The sequence below is a fragment of the Adiantum capillus-veneris genome, chromosome 16, assembly GCF_014529385.1.
Source record: "Adiantum capillus-veneris isolate H3 chromosome 16, ASM1452938v2, whole genome shotgun sequence".
NCBI lineage: Eukaryota > Viridiplantae > Streptophyta > Polypodiopsida > Polypodiales > Pteridaceae > Adiantum > Adiantum capillus-veneris.
This window is the reverse complement of record NC_140946.1, coordinates 105,428,422-105,450,605: the sequence shown is the minus strand read 5'-3', so window position 1 is coordinate 105,450,605 and position 22,184 is coordinate 105,428,422. Positions and strand designations below refer to the sequence as shown.

General features: G+C 44.2%; 1 protein-coding gene across 5 annotated transcripts in view; it reads left to right on the top strand.

Moving 5' to 3' along the window:
* Positions 1–775: 775 nt before the first annotated feature.
* LOC147439585 (calcineurin B-like protein 3) overlaps positions 776–22,184 on the top strand; it is a 36,171-nt gene continuing 14,762 nt past the window's right edge. Inside the window, exons 1-5 of one of the 5 annotated variants that reach the window (XM_086485405.1) lie at positions 776–1,074; positions 2,356–2,507; positions 2,606–2,688; positions 3,981–4,040; positions 4,645–4,753. In XM_086485405.1, the coding sequence (XP_086341531.1) occupies positions 2,384–2,507; positions 2,606–2,688; positions 3,981–4,040; positions 4,645–4,753 (376 nt within the window). In that variant the 5' untranslated portion in view covers positions 776–1,074; positions 2,356–2,383. Of the gene's footprint in view, positions 1,075–1,219; positions 1,507–1,606; positions 1,870–2,355; positions 2,508–2,605; positions 2,689–3,980; positions 4,041–4,644; positions 4,754–22,184 lie in introns of those variants that run through there. The other 4 variants (XM_086485408.1, XM_086485407.1, XM_086485406.1 and 1 more) reach the window with 4 other exon arrangements.

Below are 22,184 nucleotides of genomic sequence, written 5' to 3'. Positions count from 1 at the left end.
GAAATAGCTGAAGCTTCACGTGAACGATCGATGAGCCCCCTCTTGAGCTCCCCACTAGGGCCTTTGTCTCTATAGAAATGGTTATGGTTCTTCCGCCACAATTAGCTTCCCCTTCCCCTCAGGACTATATGACACGGGCATGGGGGCATGGGATCTACGGTGAGAGCATCGAGTGTACCCGAGATTACTTTTTGCGATGTCGACTCACATTTGGTATAAGAGTAATCTCGGTCCCATACCATCAACAAAAACACGCCAGTGCTCGTGGATAAGGCATGGGAGTTTCAACGGTGAGGTCAAGGGTTCGAGGCGTGGGTGCGAAATAATCTCGGATACAAAGTAATCTCGAGTACCCGAGATTACTTTGCCACGATCTACGATTTTCCTTTATCCCACCATAGATCCCACCCACTCAATGCCCGTGTCACTTAGTCCGGTGGCTTTCCCTCCGGGGTGCGTAGACATTGGCAACCCTTGGATATAATGCCTCATGACCTTCTCCATTCCTTCTGGTTTAAGCCTATTGCCTGTTAATAAAAGAGAATATTTGTCTTTAAGAACAACCCGCCTTTTCATTCCACCTTCCCAACAGGTGGTGATAGGAAAATCGAGTGATTTTTCACATGGCTTGCACCATGCATCGCCTGAAATTTCAATCATTCGTCGCCACGTGATCACGGATTGCACTGTAGTCTGTTGCACATTCCATCCTTGATACCCAGCCTGTAGGCCTACCTACAGCTCTCATTGTGCAAAAAGTTGTTGGGGTAAAATTTTAATCGCAGCCGAGTCGAAGCTCTGCTTGGGCTCCACATACTTTTCTACGCAGCGCAGCGAGACAAGAGGACGGGCCGCGGGCGTAGGGAGGGCGAGCGCCCGTCGCTCATCCTCTTGGGTTTTGTCTTTGTCAGCGGATCTGATTCGCAAAGCTGAGGACGAGCTGGCCGGCACTTCTAGCTGCCTGGCTGCCTCTTCTGCCCGGCTCGCTCGTCTCTTGAACGGTCCCTCCCTTCCGGCGCCTTCTTCAGCCTGCTCCTCTTTTAGGATCCATGCGATGGATTCCATCAAATAAAGGTCTCTCTCTCTCTCTCTCTCTCTCTCTCTCTCTCTCTCTCTCTCTGACATGCGTGCGCAAACATACACAGTAAACACCCCCCCCCCCCCCCCCCCCCCCCCCCCCCCCCCCCCCCCCAAAAAAAAAAAAAAAGCCCCCCCGGAAACAGACACACACACACACACACACATCTTCCTCGCGCACAAACTCTTTTACAGGCGGGGAAGTGTGTGTGGCATTGCATCTCAAAACCGTCTTTCTGTTCTCCCTCGATAAAGAAGCATTGGTCAAGCTCAACGTGCATTAAGGCACTGCGCATCTCTTCAATATGTTTTCATCTCTCCGCTACAAAAATCAATGCAGCATAGTGTCATGGAGTACTGCGGAGAAGGTGTGGATCTTAGCGTGCGGTATATGAGAGAGAGAAGAAGAAGAGAATTTTAACGTCGTAGGTAACTATCCAGAGAGAGAGAGAGAGAGAGAGAGAGAGAGAGAGAGAGAGAGAGAGAGAGAGAGAGAGAGAGAGAGAGAGAGAATCTTTGGAGGTGTGGAGTGCTTCCCATGAAGCTAGATGGCTATCTTGACAGACCCATTTCATCAGATAAGCTTTGACAAGTCAATTTGGAGAGGTCGGCAAGCCTTGCGAATCTGTGGCCATTAGAATTGGGATGGGCACTTGCTAGCTGAAGTGCCTTGCAAGTGTTTGTGCATTTAAGAACTGGATGAGGACTCCTCAGGGCAGGACAAACACAGTTATATCAATGCTCATTACGGACATGTGAATGTGTGGAGAAGATGCAGCACAAGCTTCTCAGGTTTCAAAAGATTCATTCTACAACCAATGATCTAGTTTCAGGGACCTCATAGGAAAGTTAGATGTGTTGGGGCTCCTCTCTCTAGCTGCAATAACAGATGATAGTGCTATCAGGTTAGTCTGGTCACAACAGGTGATTATGAAGGAGAAGGTGTTTTGCAGAGAATACCTGCCAAATCTCTGTGTTAGAAGGAAAGTTGGATGTTTTGGGACATTCATCGGATACTTAGCTTGGCTTGTGTGTGTAGATCCAACCTGCCTAGCCATAGGTTGGGGTATGAAACAGCCATTCTTATCATATCTTGTCTACAAATTAATATGAGGGTCGTGCTTAAGCTGCTGCATATTGTGTTTATACTTAACAGCAGTGATTTGAAAATTCTTTTGTCAAATTTTATGGATGGTTGCTAAGCTTATTAATTCTCTTTGCTTTTGTTGGTGTGTTCGTCACACTGATAGTCAGCTTACTGGGTGGGAATTGCTGCAGGTATGGAGCTTAATGAGGGTGTAATAACATGTTGCAGTGCCTAGAAGGAATTAAAGCTGCACTATATATACTTCTAAGCTGTTGTGATACCAAAGGTAGCAAAGGCTATTACCGGGTGGAAAATCCGGAAGTTATTGCCAGTGAGACTGTTTGTGAGTTTTATTCCTTGCCACATGACTATTTTCTTTCCCAATTAACTTTCGTATGCCATTCTCTTTGCCAGTTGACTATATATATTTTATTTGTGCAGTTAGTGTCAGTGAAGTGGAGGCCCTCTATGAACTCTTCAAGAAGATCAGCAGTGCAGTGATAGATGATGGGCTGATCAATAAGGTTGCCAATTTTTTGAAGTACTCTGTGCTGGATTTAGTGCTGTACTTTCTAATATACTTTTTCACTTTCCAACTCCTTCCAAACTTTGGTCTCTGGCTATTGAAGCTTTATGCCTTTACAAATTTGGTTGCATGGTGTTTTTTCACATTTGTGAACAGAATCAAGGCATATATTTCCAGCATGTAGGATCTGTAAGATATGGTAGTTTGATTCGTTTTCTCATTGCATGTTTCGAGCTTTACGAAGTAGGCTGCAAGGTGAGAGGATTTTCGTGTATGCTCTGAAGCCCTCTGTCCTTGTGCACTTAATGCCTGTGTGAATCTTGAGAAAATGAACAGTACACGTTGTAAAAATCCTTAATATATCCTATGATGCCCTCATCGATCTCTTGAGCTCTATAGTCAATGCTAGCTGACCAAACTGGTCAAGTTGGTGGAAGGAATATGATGAGGAACTGCTGAAAACATTTTTGATGGGTTTCCTTTTTTGGTGCAAATCGTCTGCTTGGATTTACCGTGGAAATGTGGCTACTATAGCTTTGCTAATGTATTTGTGAATAAGCGTTGAATGCTGAAAGAGGCTTACTGAAACTGCTGTTTTTCTCTGTGCCATGTACTGATCTCACACAAAACCCGTAGGATCACAACGTTTTTTCCAAAAAAATCAAGTGGTTCTGTCCACCTTGCTGCTGGTATTTAAAAGAGTTTGATATTTAATGTGAAAGTAGAATTACTGGGCTGTTGCGAGATCCATAAAGCCATCCCTCATAGATGCGTGACATGATTGAACGTTTCTACAATTTTGAACTTTAGACTTCTACATATTGGATCAAAGTTGGTAAAATTTCAATCATAATATTCAGTGAGTACCGAAAATGAAATTGAACAGGCCTAGATTTTTGGGAACTTCTCTTTTTTTAAAAGTATTTAAGGGCTGTTTTGAAAAATACGTGACATGTTTGGAACGACATTCTCATCAATAAAATTGGTTGCTGTTCTTCCTCGATAATGTGTCATTGTGACGTCTTCAATCGTTAAATGTGAATATTCATCAGAGATATGACAATTCTCCTCTATAATGTTTTGTGCTGTTTTTCTGAATTACTTTTCAAATGTAATGTCTTGATCCGGTTATGCAATTGTTGATATAAACTACTGTATATGTAAGTAGATTGCTCTTTTTGATTGTTTTCATCTTAGTGGATATAATATCATCCTTCTAGCCTTAATGCTTATTGCAATATGTCAATACCAATGATTGCCTGGTGATTTTCTGCATGTTGCAACTCCCAGGAAGAGTTTCAGCTAGCATTGTTCAAGACAAACAAGAAGGAAAGCTTATTTGCTGATCGGGTGAGTCTCTTGTATCTACACTCACAAACGCAATGCTGCACATCACATTAATTCTTTTCTTGCCATTTACCCAAAAGGTAATCCGAAGCAGTGGTTTCTCCTTGTACGGGTGCTGCACAACATTAAATTGAATGCTTTCCTTGCCACATACTGCAAAAGCAATTTGAATCAGTGTTTTCTCCTTGTGCAGATCTTGTTTTGAGTTTTCAGGCCTCTTAATTATTTTCATTGATCTTAGAAGTTAGAAGCCCTTTTTCATTTCTGCTTCTGGTCTAATAAGAATATGCCTTGAGCAGTGTGGCATTTGTTGATGTAAACGCAAATCTGAGATCTAGGATGCAACTTTTGCTTTGAGGTTTGTTTATTGAGATCTTTAGAATCTGTCATCTACGTTATTTACATGCTGAAATGCAAACCAGCCATGTGAAACAAGAGTTGTTGGAAGACTTCATCTATGTTTGTTTGTGAGCTTGATTGATGACTTTGATTTCTAAATTTTTAAGCAGCAAGGGGTATTGAAGGAGGTGCCTTCTTATACTCCAAGGTTAATATCTGGCTATGGCTGATGTGAACTCATGTTTGTTTTTTCCTTTTACTCTTCCAGGTTTTCAACTTATTTGATACAAAACATAATGGTGTGCTAGATTTTGGTGAATTTGCGAGAGCACTTTCTGTGTTTCATCCAAATGCTCCTCTTGATGAGAAGATTGATTGTAAGTGGCTCATATTAATCATATCAGCAATTTTGTGTGCATGTCTCTAAGTGATTGCTATCCTTTCCTTTCAAAGCATTATTCTGAGTATGTGGGCTTGGCTGGTAGAAAAGGAGGTCTATACATGCATTTGAGATAATTAAAAGTTGGGAGATTGAAAATCCACTTACTGTTTAATGTAATAATGTGGTATTTTGTTATTTAGCTCTCTTTAGTGCATTTAGTATGTTTGCTCTTACTGGTCAAGCAGAGCTTGATGGATCTATCCATGCATGTAGGTGTTGGAAATAGGTTTGTGAAGACTTTCACTCTCAGACCTAGAATTGTGAACTTTCTAATAGACGCGGCCGTTGATGAGACACCCCTTGAATAGGTACAACCCCTCATGGTAACCCTTGACAGCAATTTAGGAAAATAATAAGCCAAAATATCAGGAAATATCTAAAAAATAGCCCCTCACGAGAATCATGTCATTCCCTTTGGTGTAAAATAAAGCCGTCAACTAAAGAATAGCATGGCGTTTGCTGAAGAAATCTCAAAGAAACTACTGGATAATTTTGCAAATCTTCCAAATGAGATTTTGGATGTTCACCAAAAGGGAACTTGAAACAGATTACTACAGAATAACTGGTAAAATGGAAGGATTTGGATAACTTAGATTCAACTTGGCAATCTGATGAGAATTTACACTTCCACACTTCTTTGTTCTTTTCTTGCGTTTATGGATGTAACTGTATGTTATTGATGGTTCTTTTTAGGGGAGAGAAGAGAGACACACACACACACACACACACACACCCCAAAGGGGTCCCAATCAACCCTCTCAAGGGCCCATTACACTGGTACTGATGTAGTATTTGCTTTAGATTGCGTAAATGGAACGTACACGATGCAATACCTCAATGCAAGACGTGACTTGGCAAGCGCCTCGAGGGTTGATTTGATGCACCTTCTTGATCCGGCTCGATATGGGTTGCAGATGGCCACCACGGAGTAGATGTAGGTTGATTCGCACACCCGATGTGAGAGGATACAAGGGCTAAATGTTGGTTGGAAGAACGCTGCTGAAAACGCAGTAGATCTATTGCGGGAACCTGGTTGAAAACGCAGCACATGATGGAGCAGCAGGTGAGGCCGATATCTAGGCTGTGGGTGTTACAAACTGTTGACATGTCAAGCCAATGAAGACTTGAGCCAACTTGTAGATCCAGGCCTAAGGCCTAAACCCTAGAGGCTACAGAAGGAGTTTCCACCAACTTACAGAATCTTGTCTACCCTTTTTATAGAGTCTTTACCAACTTAAGGGACTCTGTCTGATGGGGCCCTAGTGACACAAGACGATTAAATAAAGCAGGACCAATACACACACACACACACATACACACACAACAACAACTTCTTTGCGTAAAAACGTGATGATGTGGTAGTTGTATGGATGCCCGCGATTTGCGTCGATGACGTGGCAGGTTGTATGGACTTCCGCGAAATGCGTTGGCAGTTGATGACGTTGCAAAAAGTACGAACAACCTTATTTGCGCTAGCTTTTGGGAGACGATGATTTTGGAGCTGTGACAGCTCCCGAATGGACCTGATAACAAATGAATCACGACCATTTCAATGGAATGAATGACTGGACCACTCTGTTTAGTATGAACTTAGTGATGGATTGGGATCCCCGGAAACGATTCTCGCACACGACAATGCTTGAGGCGAATGACTACTTGCACATGCCAGTGCTTGAGTTGAAAATCTCTATAGACATGATCGCAGTTAACCCGACATCAATGAGGTCCGAAATGGATCTAGATGTGGTTACTAAATACGTTGTTGGCAATCATCGTCTAAGATTTAGAATGAATTTTTATGTGATTGATATGTTATGTGATGTCGTATGATGTCCTGTGATATGATTGTCGTCTTTGTACAAGTGCTAGATGTGTCGTGTCTAGTGCGTCGTTACTTAGAGTCAGTGTCTACTAAATTGGTTTATGGCCTCCGTCTGTTTTGTAGGCGTAGTTGAGGGCGATTACAATTGGGGGTATGTCACAAATTGATGATGTGGCAGTTCTGCCCGGACACACATACACACACACACACACACACACACAGAAACTGTACGGACCATGTTGACGTGGCAGAATCCTGAAAAGTGCACTGACATGTTGACGTCGCAGCCTGTACGGCCTTCCGCAATTTGCGTTGATTGGCTGATGACGTGGCAGTTGTACGGAATTCCGCTTTTTTGCGCTGCTGACTTTTTTATAGTAGTTTTTGACCAATTGCTTTTTGAACAGTTTGCTTTTGAGTTTAATTGCTTTTGGGGCTCTGCTTTTTGGGCATCTTTTGTAAGAATAAAAGAGCCCTAAGGGCCTCACTCTTCAGAGCATCTGGACGCAGAGTTTGAGAGCGGAGGACCCTGCGGGAGTTGTAACTTTGATTAAGCATTAATATAAAAGAAATACCGAAAGGGGCGCCAGTCTTTGGGGCCAATGCCTTTGGGCACGGAACTACGCCAAGCCGTGTCGTCTCGAATTGAACTGTGATTTTAAAGATGTGAAGTATTCTAAGTAATTCTCTTTGGTGTCGCGACAGATTCTAGACTTGGGGTGTGAAGTTTGTTACACAAACCCTGTGTAAGGTGCAGCGGAAGTGAAGGTTGAACTTTGCTCAAGATGAGTGCCCCGAACTATGCTCAAGGGTTCCTTTTACTTACGGAAGGGAGAGCCTTCCGTTCCTTTAGTGAGAGAGTGCAATGGACACAAACAAAGTGGTAAACACTATGAATGAAGGTGCATGAGATTGAGAGATAGAGAGGGAAGAATACGATACCAGAATGTTGTCAAACCCTCCTCCGAAGGCCCCACTCTCTCTGGCGAGAGTGGTCTACTATTGATTGCACAAATCTCTACAGTGCTTGGACTTGCCGACGATGTCGACGATGTCGACGATGATGAGGACGACGATGAGACGGACTGAAATCTGAAAACGCTAATAGCTGAAATCTACAAATCTTTATCTGCTGAATTCTGACTCTATTTAAGGGACGATGTCGATGACGACGATACGACGACGACGCGCTAAAAACACAGATGCTGAAATCTGTGTTTTTCGGGCTGAAACTTTAAACTTTGATGAATCTTTGTAACAGACTTGGACACTCCAAGTCAAGAATCAACCGCGACAGGACCAAATAACCACTTCAAAACAATTCATAGATCACAATAGATTTGCATTGGCCCGGCGGAGTTCCATGCCTAGAGATATTGGCCCCAAAGACTGGCGCCCCTTTCGGTATTTGTTATTGTATTAATCAACTCAAAAGTACAAGGGAGTGACTTGGGGTTCACTCTCAGACTCTGCGTCCAGATGCTCTGAGAAGTGAGGGCCCAAGCCACTTATTTAAAGGTTTACAAGGGATGCCAAAAGCAGAGCCCCAAAAGCTTCAAACCAAAAGCAACTGCTCTCTCTCTCTCTCTCTCACAGAGAGTCAAAACTTGAAAGCAAAAGCATTCTCTCTCTTTCTCATTGCGTAGAGAAAAAGCAAGATTTGCGTCGCTCATCATTATTAAAAAAAAGCCTCTGCGATTTTCAGAAATTAGGGTTTTGGCAAAAATTAGGGTTTGCAATAATTTTAGGGTTTTTGGTAGAAATTAGGGTTTTTGCTGTCCATAGCCACGTCATCACTTTGTGACATACCCCCCTCTTGAAAGCATTGTAATCGATCGCGATTACGCCTGCAAAACCGACAAAAGCCATAAACCGTCTTAGCAGACACTGATTGTTAGTGCCTATGTACTAGGAACACACTTCTAGCACATGTACAAAATCGACAGGACATCACATGATATCACAGCACATCACCAGACATCACAAGACATCACATGACATTCAACATTCATTCGGATCTTGGACTAGGATTTATCGGCAATGTAGCTAGCAATCACATCTAGGTCCAACTGGGACCTCATCGATGTCCGATTGACTACCCCTATTGCAACCATGTCTATTCGAGATCAATCAGACCAAAATGCTGCAGTCATTTCGTCTATCAGTTCCTGCACTCAAAAGAAGTCAAGAACAAATCAGTATCATTATCAGGAATTCCATTTCATAAAGTCATCCAGTAGAGTACTGTCAGCTCTCAGTATCCCTAAAGCTCAAAGAGACATCAATGACCTTAGTATCAAAATCAAGGCATCTGTTGACAAAGGAGCGGAGTAACTCCCCTCTTGTGCATCCCATTGCACCAGATCTTCGGCCAAGCTGAATTTCTGGGTTCCGTTTGGAGTAGTCTATGCTAAACCAAAACATCGAGGTAAAGTTTCACAATCCGAGGAGTATCTGCTAGGTCCTTCTCCTCCATCCACTTCGCATCAAATGCAGGAAAGTTCTTGAACTTAACCAAGAACCGCCTTCGGACTTTACCTTTCTTCGTATCTCTATGTGTCAAAATCTGTTCAGGAACGAGGATCTCCTCGTTTTCTTCCACTTCGGGTTGCTCATCAGGCTCCCCATCATCAGGCACATCACCCTTAACAGGTTTCAAGAGACTCACATGCAATGCATTGTGAATCCTCCAAGTATCTGGCAGTTTCAATCAGAAGGAGACATCATTTATCTTTTTAGTTATCTGGAAAGGTCCGTAGTATCGCATACTAAGCTTTGGAAAAAGCCTCTCCTTTCCCTTTTTCTTTCGTAGGCGTGCCTTCTCAAAACGTAAGAGCACCCAATCGTCCTCCTTCAGTTTCAAGTTGCGACGATGGCGATCCGCTGCCTTTTTTTGTCGTTCTTGAGACTTCTGCAAAGTCTCGTGAACCTTGGCAAAAGCCGTATCCAAATCTCGCGAATATTCATCCGCTTCAAATATCTAATCTTTCGTGCTCAGGAAGGATGGAACCTTCGCAGCACTTTCAACAATCTTAAATGGCGTCTTCCTCGTTGAAGAGTGTATCTTGTTATTGTAGGCAAATTCCACAAAAGGTAAGTTCTTTTCCCATTGAGTCTTCTGATCTGAGATACAAGACTTCAATAAATCTAAAACCACTGAATTGGCAATCTCAGATTGCCCGTCAGTCTGCAAGTGGAACGATGACGAGAACTGCAATTGCGTGCCAATGTTCTCCCAAATTGCCTTCCAAAACAAACTCATAAATCTGGGGTCTCTGTCTGAGACAATCGTCTCAGACGTGCCATGTAATCGGAAAATCATCGTGATCATTCTGTGTTCTCGGGAGATCAAAAATGAAATCCATTTCAATATTTTCCCAGGGGCGGGTGGGTATGGGTAAAGGCTGTAACAATTTCTGTGCCTTATGCCTGTCAAACTTGACCTTCTGGCATACTGCGCACAAACTCTTCCACATCCTTTTTGAGTCTCGGCCAAAAGAAGTATCTCTCTACCCCTTCATGGTGGTAGCAATGCCGCAGTGACCCATAAAAGGTGAACAGTGGCATTCAGTCATAACCTTTGCCTTCAACGGTTGTGTAACGCACAATATAGTCTTTTTCATCAAGTAGCCTTCCCGAAGGGAGTATCCAGCTACTGTCTCCCCATCCCGTATCCGTGTGAAAAATATCTGCAAAATCTGTATCTGTGGCATACTGATCAACCATATCCTCGAAGCTCCTATGATGTATCTCGGAAATAGCCAGAACTAATGGCTTCCGAGACAAAGCATCTGCCACCACATTCTTCTGTCCCTGCACGTGGACAATTTGGAAGTGAAACTGTGACAAGATGTTTGCCCACCGCGTCTGCTTTTCCGAAAGCTGCGTCTGTGACAAGAAGTAGCGCAAACTTTGATGGTCTGTAAAGACAGTAAAATCCGCTCCGAGTAGGTAATGCCGCCATTGAGTAAGAGCATGGATAACCACCAAAAGCTCTTTCTCATAAATCTGTGCTGTCATCTCCGGCCTAGAGAACAATTGGCTCTCGTAAGCAATGACATGGCCTTCTTGCATCAAGACCGCACCCAGACTACGACCAATAGCATCACAATATACTCAAATGACTTCTGCAAGTCCGACAAAGTCAAATCTGGTCGTGTAGTCAATTTCTCTTTCAATGTTTGAAAGGCAGTCACCTTTGTGGATCCCCACGAGAAAAAGACTCCTTTCTGTATCAAGATATGCAAAGGGGAAGCAACCTCTGTAAACTTTCGAATGAACCGTCTGTAGTACGAACACAGTGCCAAGAAGCTTTCAACTTCATGGACATTCTTCCAATCGGGCCAATCACGGATAGTGTCTATCTTGGCCGGATCCATTTGCACTCCTGTTGTTGAGACAAAGTGAAACCGGCCTGTTCAATCCAAAAAGGGCGGTAGACTTTACTTTAAACCTTGATTTAGCTTTCACCCATTATTAGTCGTCTATTTTACCTGTACTTTCAAGACACAACAAAGGGGAGAGGGATACAGGCTGCTAGATTGCACCTGTATGAGTAGACCGACACCAGATTGGCCCCTAACTTAGGCGCCCCTTTCGGTATTTCTTTATTGTTCAAAAGAGGGAATAAACGCTGTGGTTCCCTACAAGCTGCCCCGCACAAACTCGGCTGAATTTCCAGTGTTCCAGCCCGATTTCGGCAGCATAACTGTACTAGAACCCTTCACAGTCAGTATTCCCACGCATTGGCCGACTTTCCTGACGCATACGGGCACTTTGCAAAACCTGGCGAGAATCTGCAGCACGCTGAATTCTCTGTTTTCAGCCCTGAAAATGCGCCAGATCACCTGTACAGCGGTCCCCGAACCTCCTGGGGGTATTAGGGTCCGTTTAGGGCCAAAACCCTAAACCTGCAAAAATACACAGCAGGCTGTAATTCACTGTTTCGGGCTCCGTTTCGCGTGCCGGTCGCATCCGTAGCAAGCCCTCGAGCTCCCGCACTTGTAGGGCTACTTGCCCTTTGAATCGAACGAGATTTCTGGCGTGAAACCTCTCCGAATTCACCTGTACCTGCGGGGGATTAGCTGCTAGCTAATCCAGTACCTGTGCAAGAGGCTCTTGCCTCGGCAATCGCGCATGAACCCACACAACTATACATTGGTCAAATGAAGAGCCCACTAGAGGGGCATAACATACTGCCAAAGGGGGGAGAGAGGGCAGTGCGTAGCGTGCAGGGCATCACTCCTGGCACCGCACTGTGCATAAGAGGGAAAGCAAGCACTCCATAGCTCTTAACCTGTGACAAAATCTGAAAATGAGGCTCTCCCCCTCTTCAAATTCAGCGCCACTTCTTGTTGCATGAGGCAAGTGCACGAGAATGTGCCACTTGGCACATTTACAAGCATTTTCCCGTTTCGGGGTTGCCGCCTAAAAATATCCCAACCGGTTGCCCAGCTGACTTCACGGCAGAGTAAGAAAATCTTCCCTTTGTCATTCCGGAGGTAATGACGCCAACACATTTTCACGTCTTAAAATAGCAGTTCCCTAAATTTTAGGAGATGCTGCCATTGTATCTTTCTAGGTCATCCGACCCTCTTTGTACACTGCGGCCACATCCAGAACTGAAATGTAGCCTCTGTAGCAAAGGATTCCACTTTGGCTAGTCAATGACCCCACTTGGCTAACCATAGTCCTTGTCCAACCTTAGTGCTCTCTTGCCCTCAGGCCTGGATTCTCTCTGGACAGTTCCACACTAGCTATGCAATGCAGGGCAGTTAGATTTCCCGAGGGGTGTTTCCAAAAAGTGAAAGTAAATAGATAATAAGAAAGAAATCAACAAAAAGGATAGATAGTAGTCACACGCTGGTGACATACCCCCCTCTTGAAATCTCAAACGTCCTCGTTTGCATCTATGTCGTACATGCTTACTGTCAACACTGATGTATTCAACACCTGTCGACACATATACGACACATACATGCTCATTGTCAACCCTCGTGTATTCAACACCTCGTCGACTCATGTATTGCCTGCGTGTGAACCCTGTCCCAATGACATAGTGGTAGCTGCGCACTCTGCCATTGCTTTGAGTCACTAACTTTCCAATGACAAAATGGTAGCTGCACATTTTGCCACTGTCTTATAGTACACGCTGGATCCCGTAACACTTTCGAGCATACCCAAACCGACAGTTTAAGAATGCAGTTACACATGTACTCTTCAATAGAAGCAATCACTGTACCCTTGACAAACTGACAAGAAATACTCACTTCTATAGCACTAACCAAACTTTTGGACATTCCATAAGAGCAATTGCCAAACTGACAATCTGTACAGCTCTAACATTCATGTAACAGGAATTTCATTTGAGCTCACTTTAAATACCATGTACATCATTTGTTTCAGAAGCCATTGTCACACTGACAATCCATTTAGCTTTGAAACTCAAGGGGTCAAGGTAGGTTGCAAATCGAAGGCTTCCAGGTAAAGTGATAACACAGTTGGTGACTCTGCCAGTTCACCTTCTTCTATCCACTTAGCATCCATTGGTGGATAGTTTCTGAACTTTACCAAGTAACGCCTAGCAACCTTGCCTTTCACTTTCCTTTCTTTGTGTCCCAAAATCTGTTCAGGGACCAAGATCTTGTCAAGTTCTTCGACTTCCGGCTGATCTTCAGCTGGCATATCTTCTGGCACATCACCCACATAGGATCTGAGAAGACTCACATGAAACGCATTGTGAATCTTCCAACTGTCAAGCAATTTCAGCCTATATGCAACATCACTGATTATGTCGCATACTTGAAAAGGCCCATAGTAACGCATGCTGAGCTTTGGAAACAGTCTTTCCTTGCCCTTCATCTTCTTTAATCTTGCCTTTTCAAAGCGTAAAAGCACCCAATCACCAAGTGAATATACCACTTCACGACGGTGACGATCAGCTGCTTTCTTTTGCTTTGCCTGAGTCCTTTCTAAGGCCACTTTGACCTTCTTGTACATTTCATCCATGTCTAGAACATACTTATCTGCTTCAATATCTTGTCCTTTGTATGTAGTATGGGAGGAACTTTCTTGCCACCTTCAACTATCTCAAAGGGTGCCTTGCCAGTTGATGAATGCACTGTATTATTATATGCATACTCCACCAATGGCAAATACTGCTCCCACTTTCCTTTATGCTCTGACAGATAGCACTTCAGCAGATCTAGGACAGTAGAATTTGCCTCTTCTGACTGCCCATCTGTTTGAGGATGAAATGACGAAGAGAATTTGAGCGTGGTGCCCATATTCTCAAACAAACCTCTCCAGAACAAACTTGTCATGCGTGGATCACGGTCGCTAACAATCGACTGTGGCATGCCATGATACTTGAAAATATTGCTCATAAACAAGCGTGCCATCTGATCTGGCTTTATCTTCTTCCTGACAGGAATAAAATGAGCCTGTTTGCTAAATTTGCAAATAATGGTCCAAATACCATCGTTTCCTGTCTGCGTTCTCGGAAGATCAAAGATAAAATCCATAACAATACTTTCCCATGGTTTATCTGGAATAGGTAGTGGTTGCAATAACCCTGGTGCCTTTTGCCTGTCAAACTTGACCTTTTGGCAAATTAGGCATTCTCGCACAAAGGCATCCACATCCCTTCTCAATGTAGGCCAATAGAAGAATGTCTCAACCGCTTTAACTGTAGCATCAATACCACGATGCCCTGCATACGGTGGGACATGACTCTCTTCCATAACTTTGCGTCGCAATGGCTTTGTGACACACAATCTGCCATGCATCATCATGAACCCGTCTTTAAGAAGATAGTGTTCATGACGTTGTCCATCCATTAGTTGCTCGAAGACCCTTGCAAAATCTTCATCATTTGCATACTGTTCTCCTATATCATCAAGTTCATGATGATAAGGAATCGACACAGCTGAAATTTGTGGCTTCCTTGACAAGGCATCAGCCACAACATTCTTCTTTCCTTCTACATGCACAATCTGAAAATGGAACATGGACAAGATATTTGCCCATCGCATATGCTTCTCAGATAACTTTGTCTGTGTCAAGAAGTATCGCAAGGTCTGATGGTCCGTTTGGACAACGAAATCTGCACCTAGCAGGTAGTGTTTCCAACTTAAGAGCGCATGAATCACAGCCAGTAACTCTTTCTCATAGACCTGCATGGTCATCTCTGGCCCTTGCAAAATTCTGCTCTCATAGGCTACTACCCTGCCATCTTGCATTAGCACTGCACCAATGCTACTACCGCAGGCATCATACTGGACCACAAATGACTTCCTAAGATCTGGCAACACAATGACTGGATTTGAAGTCATCTTTTCCTTTAAGAGATTAAAAGCTGAAATCTCTTTTTGTGTCCATCTAAAGGTGACTACCTTCTTTTGAAGAGCATGTAAAGGTGAAGCAATCTCAGCGAAAGTTCGAATAAACCTTCTGTAATAGGAGCATAGTCCCAAAAAGCTTCGGACATCATGCACCGTCTTCAAATTTGGCCATGACTTGATCGCTTCAACTTTTGCAGGATCCATTCTGACACCATCCTTTGAGACAATGTGTCCCAGAAAGTGAATCTCTTCCAGAAAAAACTCACTTTTCTTTGCATTGATGAGCAACCTATGACTGCGTAGCTGTTTGAACACAATGGCCAAGTGATGCCTATGCTCCTCTTCATTCTTTGAGTAGACTATCATGTCATCAAAGAATGTACCAACAAACTGCTGGTGTGGACGGAAAATTCTGTCCATCATCCTATTGAACATAGCAGTAGCATTTGTGAGACCAAAGGGCATCACTAAAAATTCGTAAAGGCCAAACGTTGTTCTAAAAGTAGTCTTGTGCACATCCTCTGATCTAATGCGGATCTGATGGTACCCACTCTTTAGATCTATCCTGCTAAACATAGCTGCTCCTTCTAATTTGTCCATAATATCATCAATTCTAGGTATAGGGAACCTATTCTTGATGGTATTCTTGTTCAGTGCACGGTAGTCGATGCACATACGCCATGAGCCATCCTTTTTCTGCACCAACAACACTGGAGAACAGAATGGAGATGAACTGGGCTGAATCAGCCCCTTTTCTAACAACTCCTGTACTTGGCCCATTATCTCTTTCTGCTGAGCCGCACTAACCCTGTACGGAGGCTTATTTGGTGGGCTACTGCCTAGCACCAAATCTATCGCATGGTCCTCGGGTCTCTCTGGTGGTAATTGAGATGGTAATGAATCGGAAAAACAGTCACTATACTGTTGTAAAAACATTGACCTTTCTTTATCTAGCATAGATAAATTTGATTCATCACAATCTGACACTTCACGTGCAAAAACCAAGTACGCAGAAAGATGCTTTTTCATTACAGAAGTAATAGCAGAAGCTGATACAGTAGGAATAGACTCCCCTTTAAGCTTTACATCCAGAATGTGAGTCTTTCCCCTGCTCTGTACAGTGATCTTTTTGTTGTAGGCATCCATGATTCCCTGTACACGAAACAACCAAGGAATACCTAACAACACATCACATCCGTCTAGTGGCATGATGTAAAATTCTTCAGCATCTACATAGGACTGGATATGTAGACGCAACTTTCCAATGATGGGCGTCACAGCCTCTGTATGGCCAGGACATGCCAAACCTGCCTCTGCTGTATACCCCATCTCTTCAACTCTGATTCCCAACTTTGAAGCCAATTCTGGGGAAATGAAGTTGGCTTTGGCACCTGGATCAAAGAAGATAAGCACTGTTTGATCCCTGACCTTTCCCCATGCTCTGCAAAGCTCACTTGCATCTGAATTTGGCTTGTCGCCCACCATATCTGGCACTAGACCAGCCATGGGCTTCTTTCCTTTCTTGTCTTCCTTGTCATCAGAATCAGCTGGCCTTTTCTTTGTAGGACAATTGTAAGCAATGTGGCCAGGATGCTCACATATAAAGCATTTGTTCTCTGTCCTCAGGACCTTCTTTTGCTCTTCTAACTTGCGACGAAAACGTCTTTTCCATTTCTTTGCTGGTCCTTTTTCTGATTCAGCCGTAGCTTTATCTTTCCCTGCGTTGGTTGACTCCTGAGTCCCTTTAGGAGCCTCATTGGGAACGTGCTTCTTGGCTGAATTTTTCTTGCGTGATCCTGCCTTGACGCCAGTGTTAAATTCACAATCTTCTCCCTTGAGCAAACCATTGCCAGTGTTTGCTACCTCGATGAGCTGCGTCAAAGTAGTGACTTTTGTCTTCGTGCAGTATTTTCTCAATCCTTTAGGTAGGCCACAACAGTATTTTTCAATCTGTTCTGTCAATGGCACAAACCTATAGGAAGTTACTGGAAGTAGAGCTTTCCAAAACTTCCGATTGTAATCATCCAGATTTCTGCAAGTGGCAGCATTTAGCTGGTGCCATTCTGTCATGACATCTGCTTCGAAATCATCAGATAACCATGCTGCTGCAAAAATCTGCTTAAAGTAAATCCATGTGGACGGAGCTTGCCCTTGAAGCAATAAAGTTGTCCACCATTGTCCCGCATTCCCTGTCAAGAAAGTGGCTGCCTTGCGGACCTTTGAAGCCTCTGTAAAGTTCCCCCCTGCATAGGCCTTGTCAAACTGCTGGAGGAATGAAAGAGCCTTCTTCCTGTCATCAAACCCTGTAAAGGTCGTGAATGACACACCTTTGCCACCTTCTTTGTACGGAGTTGGCCTCTCCAACGGCGTTAAATTGTCATATGGAAGTGACTGAAACATGGGAACACTATTAGGGTTCATCTGTGTTCCTTGGCCGCTATTAACTTGACCTGGAAATGCCATATTTGGCTGCTGATTTGTAATTCCAGCCATACCAAAATTTGCGTGTGGCATCCCAAATTGGCCCTGAGTGCTCTGAAACCTTGGTTGCATACCAATGACACTGTACATGGGGTTAGGCATCATCGTTTGAGCACCCCCAAACACTGTTCCTGGCGTGTAAAACTGATTTCCAGGTGCATGACCAGCCATGCTCTGGAATACGGATCCACCTCCAAAGTAGCCAGGGTGTACTGAAGGTGGTGGGAAGACCTGTTGCATAGCCTGTAAGTTGCTTCCCTGCCCATTAGAACCAGCTATAGGCTGCTGAAAGGTGGCGGGCTGAACTGGTACAGCCTGAAAGACTGGCATCTCAGCCACCTGTTCTTGCACCTTGGGCATAGGTTGTGGAGACTGCATGTTCTCCGTCAAGTGTACAGGTGTTTCCATTGACTGTGCGGTATGAATCACCTGTGCTCGAGCCTTAACAGGCTTTTGAATATGATCCAGTGACCCAACTTGCTGAGACGGAACAGGAGGTTGCAAAAAGGCTAAAAACCTCGGGTTCTGCATTACTTGTGTGAACATAGCCACAACAGTAGCCAACTGGGTCCTGAATATATCATCATCTGTCTGTGGTGGTCTTGAGGACTCACCCACTTCATGTGTCTGTTGACCCTGTGAAGAGGAAACCTCTTCAGTCACATCATCTGGTCTGTCAGCCATAATTCCAATTCCCTGTGTCTGGTCTATGATCCCCTGTGTCTTCAAGCCCAAAACTGACCAAGGCTCACTTCTATGGGAAAAAGTGATTTAATCCCGTCGATGGAACCATGAAACCGGCCTGTTCAATCCAAAAAGGGCGGTAGACTTTACTTTAAACCTTGATTTAGCTTTCACCCATTATTAGTCGTCTATTTTACCTGTACTTTCAAGACACAACAAAGGGGAGAGGGATACAGGCTGCTAGATTGCACCTGTATGAGTAGACCGACACCAGATTGGCCCCTAACTTAGGCGCCCCTTTCGGTATTTCTTTATTGTTCAAAAGAGGGAATAAACGCTGTGGTTCCCTACAAGCTGCCCCGCACAAACTCGGCTGAATTTCCAGTGTTCCAGCCCGATTTCGGCAGGATAACTGTACTAGAACCCTTCACAGTCAGTATTCCCACGCATTGGCCGACTTTCCCGACGCATACGGGCACTTTGCAAAACCTGGCGAGAATCTGCAGCACGCTGAATTCTCTGTTTTCAGCCCTGAAAATGCGCCAGATCACCTGTACAGCGGTCCCCTTGCGTCCCCGAACCTCCTGGGGGTATTAGGGTCCGTTTAGGGCCAAAACCCTATACCTGCAAAAATACACAGCAGGCTGTAATTCACTGTTTCGGGCTCCGTTTCGCGTGCCGGTCGCATCCGTAGCAAGCCCTCGAGCTCCCGCACTTGTAGGGCTACTTGCCCTTTGAATCGAACGAGATTTCTGGCGTGAAACCTCTCCGAATTCACCTGTACCTGCGGGGGATTAGCTGCTAGCTAATCCAGTACCTGTGCAAGAGGCTCTTGCCTCGGCAATCGCGCATGAACCCACACAACTGTACATTGGTCAAATGAAGAGCCCACTAGAGGGGCATAACATACTGCCTAAGGGGAGAGAGAGGGCAGTGCGTAGCGTGCAGGGCATCACTCCTGGCACCGCACTGTGCATAAGAGGGAAAGCAAGCACTCCATAGCTCTTAACCTGTGACAAAATCTGAAAATGAGGCTCTCCCCTCTTCAAATTCAGCGCCACTTCTTGTTGCATGAGGCAAGTGCAGCAGAATGTGCCACTTGGCACATTTACAAGCATTTTCCCGTTTCGGGTTTGCCGCCTAAAAATATCCCAACCGGTTGCCCAGTTGACTTCACGGCAGAGTAAGAAAATCTTCCCTTTGTCATTCCGGAGGTAATGATGCCAACACATTTTCAGGTCCCAAAATAGCAGTTCCCTAAATTTTAGGAGATGCTGCCATTGTATCTTTCTAGGTCATCCGACCCTCTTTGTACACTGCGGCCACATCCAGAACTGAAATGTAGCCTCTGTAGCAAAGGATTCCACTTTGGCTAGTCAATGACCCCACTTGGCTAACCATAGTCCTTGTCCAACCGTAGTGCTCTCTTGCCCTCAGGCCTGGACTCCCTCTGGACAGTTCCACACTAGCTATGCAATGCAAGGCAGTTAGATTTCCCGAGGGGTGTTTCCAAAAAGTGAAAGTAAATAGATGATAAGAAAGAAATCAACAAAAAGGATAGATAGTAGTCACACGCTGGTGACACAAAGTGTCCCAAAAAAAAGTATCTCTGAAGCATATTATCTTTGTGTTCTGCTTCATTCTTGGAGAAAACAATGATATCATCAAAGAAAGTGCCAACAAATAGCCTGGACTCTTGAAAAATCCTGTCCATCATCCTGTTAAATGTCGCAGGAGCATTGGTTAAGCCAAAAGGCATCACCAAAAACTCAAATAACCCAAAAGTCGTCCGAAAAGCTGTCTTGCAGACGTCTCCGACGCTATCGTATATCCACTCTTCAAGTCAATCCTGCTAAAGCATGAGGATCCCCTGTAACTTGTCGAGTATATCATCGATTCTAGGAATCGGAAATCTGTTCTTGATGATGATTTTGTTGAGAGCTCTATAATCGATGCACATTCTCCAAGATCCGTCTTTCTTCAAATCCAACAACAGTGGAGAGCAATACGGTGAAGTACTACGCTGGACAAGAACCTAGGTCTTTCACTGGGTTCATAATCTCTTCATTCTGTGCTCGGCTCACACGGTAAGGTGGCCGGTTCGGTGGCGTGCTTCCAGGTATCAGATCAATGGTTTGATCTTTAGGCCCTCTAAAATGCAATCGGCATGAGTGTGGAGAAAAATCTTGGCGTTCTTTTGTTCATGTCAAAACATATTCAACCTTTATCCATCGTTCAGTTCTCTCCCAAAAGGCTCAGTAAAGAAACTGAAGTTCATCAAGTACAATTCTTTGTGCCCTTCATTTATCAAAGTCGCTTTCTCGGCCCGGTAGTCAACAACGGCGTAGTTCTTGTGGTACCAAGGGATCCTGAGTAGAACGTCACTCGCGTGCCCTGAACACCCCTGTCATTGCAAATGAAGTTTGCCAATGCTCGGTGTAATGGCAACATCCCATCCGGGTGCCAGTCGAACTACCTCTGCCTGTGGCATTAGTCTGTCGGGCGTAATTTCCAAATCGAGCCGCCAATTCCAAGTGAAAAGAAGTTGGCCTTGGCTCCTTCAAAAGAGCTTCCTAATCCTTCACTTTGCCCCAAAAGCGGCAAAGTTTGTACTTTCATTCATTAGATTCGGTGCAGGTCCCACGCCATGTGGTACCAGTTCTGCTTTTCTATTTGCCTTTTCTGCCACGTTCCTTAGTTGCTCTCGAACTCTCAGGCCTGTCGTCGTCTTTATCATTCTGTTCTTTCTGTGCCTTTTTAGGGCACTTCGCGGAGATATGTCCATGTTCCCCACATCCAAAGCACTTTCCCTCTTTGATGAAGCGAGCTCTCTCCTTAGGAGTAAGCTTGGGTCGTGCATCCTTTTTCTCGGGGTTGCTCTTTTTCTTTCTACTTTCATTCCCAGAAGTCTGTTCGGTTCGTTGTGTCATGGCCTCATTCTGTGGGGTAGGTCAAGACTGCCAGAGTGAATGGCAAAGCCCCGCTTCGCATGACTCATCAACTCCTGAATAGAAGCTTGACTTCTGTTCCAAGCAGTAATCTCGGATCTCTGTAGGTAGACCCAAGGTGAACCGCTCAATCTGTTCTCTGAACGAGATCTTCTTGAATGAAGAGAAGAGCTCCAGAATCTTTCACAATAAGCATTGGTTGTATGTTTCTTGGTCATCCGAAGATGGTTCCAAGCAGCTCGTATATCTCGTTCATATTCTTGCGTCAACCAAGAAGAAATAAAAAGCTATTTGAATTTCAGCCATTTAACTGGCCTAGTCTTGTTTAAAAGAAGTGTGGACCACCAAGTACGAGCATTCCCCTTAAGGTAAGAGGTAGCTCTCCGAATCTTGGAGTGCTCTGAATAGCGTCCTCCCGCGAAAGCAATGTCAAACTGCTGTATAAAAGACAGCCTTCGAAGCATCTGAGTATCTTGAAAAGTATCAAACTTGATCGAGTGGCCACCTTCCTTAAACTCTCGGACTTTCTTGCTTTTATCTTCGAGAAAGTTATACTGGTTGGCTTTGTAAAAATTCTTCTTGTTCGCATAGAAGTTTCCATCATCAGAATCTGAGCTGTCTGCAGACGAGTCCTTAGTAGAACTGTCAGTCTCTGGGCGAGATTTAGTCTTCTTTGCCTTTTCTTGCCCTTTCTGAAGCTTTGTTTCTTGCTTCGCTTTTTACCTTTTCTGTCTTCTTCGCTCGAATCTGAAGAGCTAGAAGAAGTGTCAGAAGAAGAAGAAGAAGAACTGGGTACTCCTTCAAATCGAACACGCTTCTTCTGTTTCTTTGCCTTATCAAAAGTTGACTGACGACCCAAATATATCGGGAAGTCAATGCTTTTCTTTTGCTTTTTGCCGTGCTTTTTGGCTTTCTTTTGCGCGTCAAAAAGCAGGGCTATCCGTGCATCAACCACCTCTTCTAATTCCTTCTCTGAATATTTCTTGTGAGCAGAAGGTTTCTTGAGAGTGGGTGTAGTGGTTTTCTGCCACTGCTCATGCACTTCCTGAAAAGAAATCTCGCTCATATATTTTGCAAATTTTGGGTCCT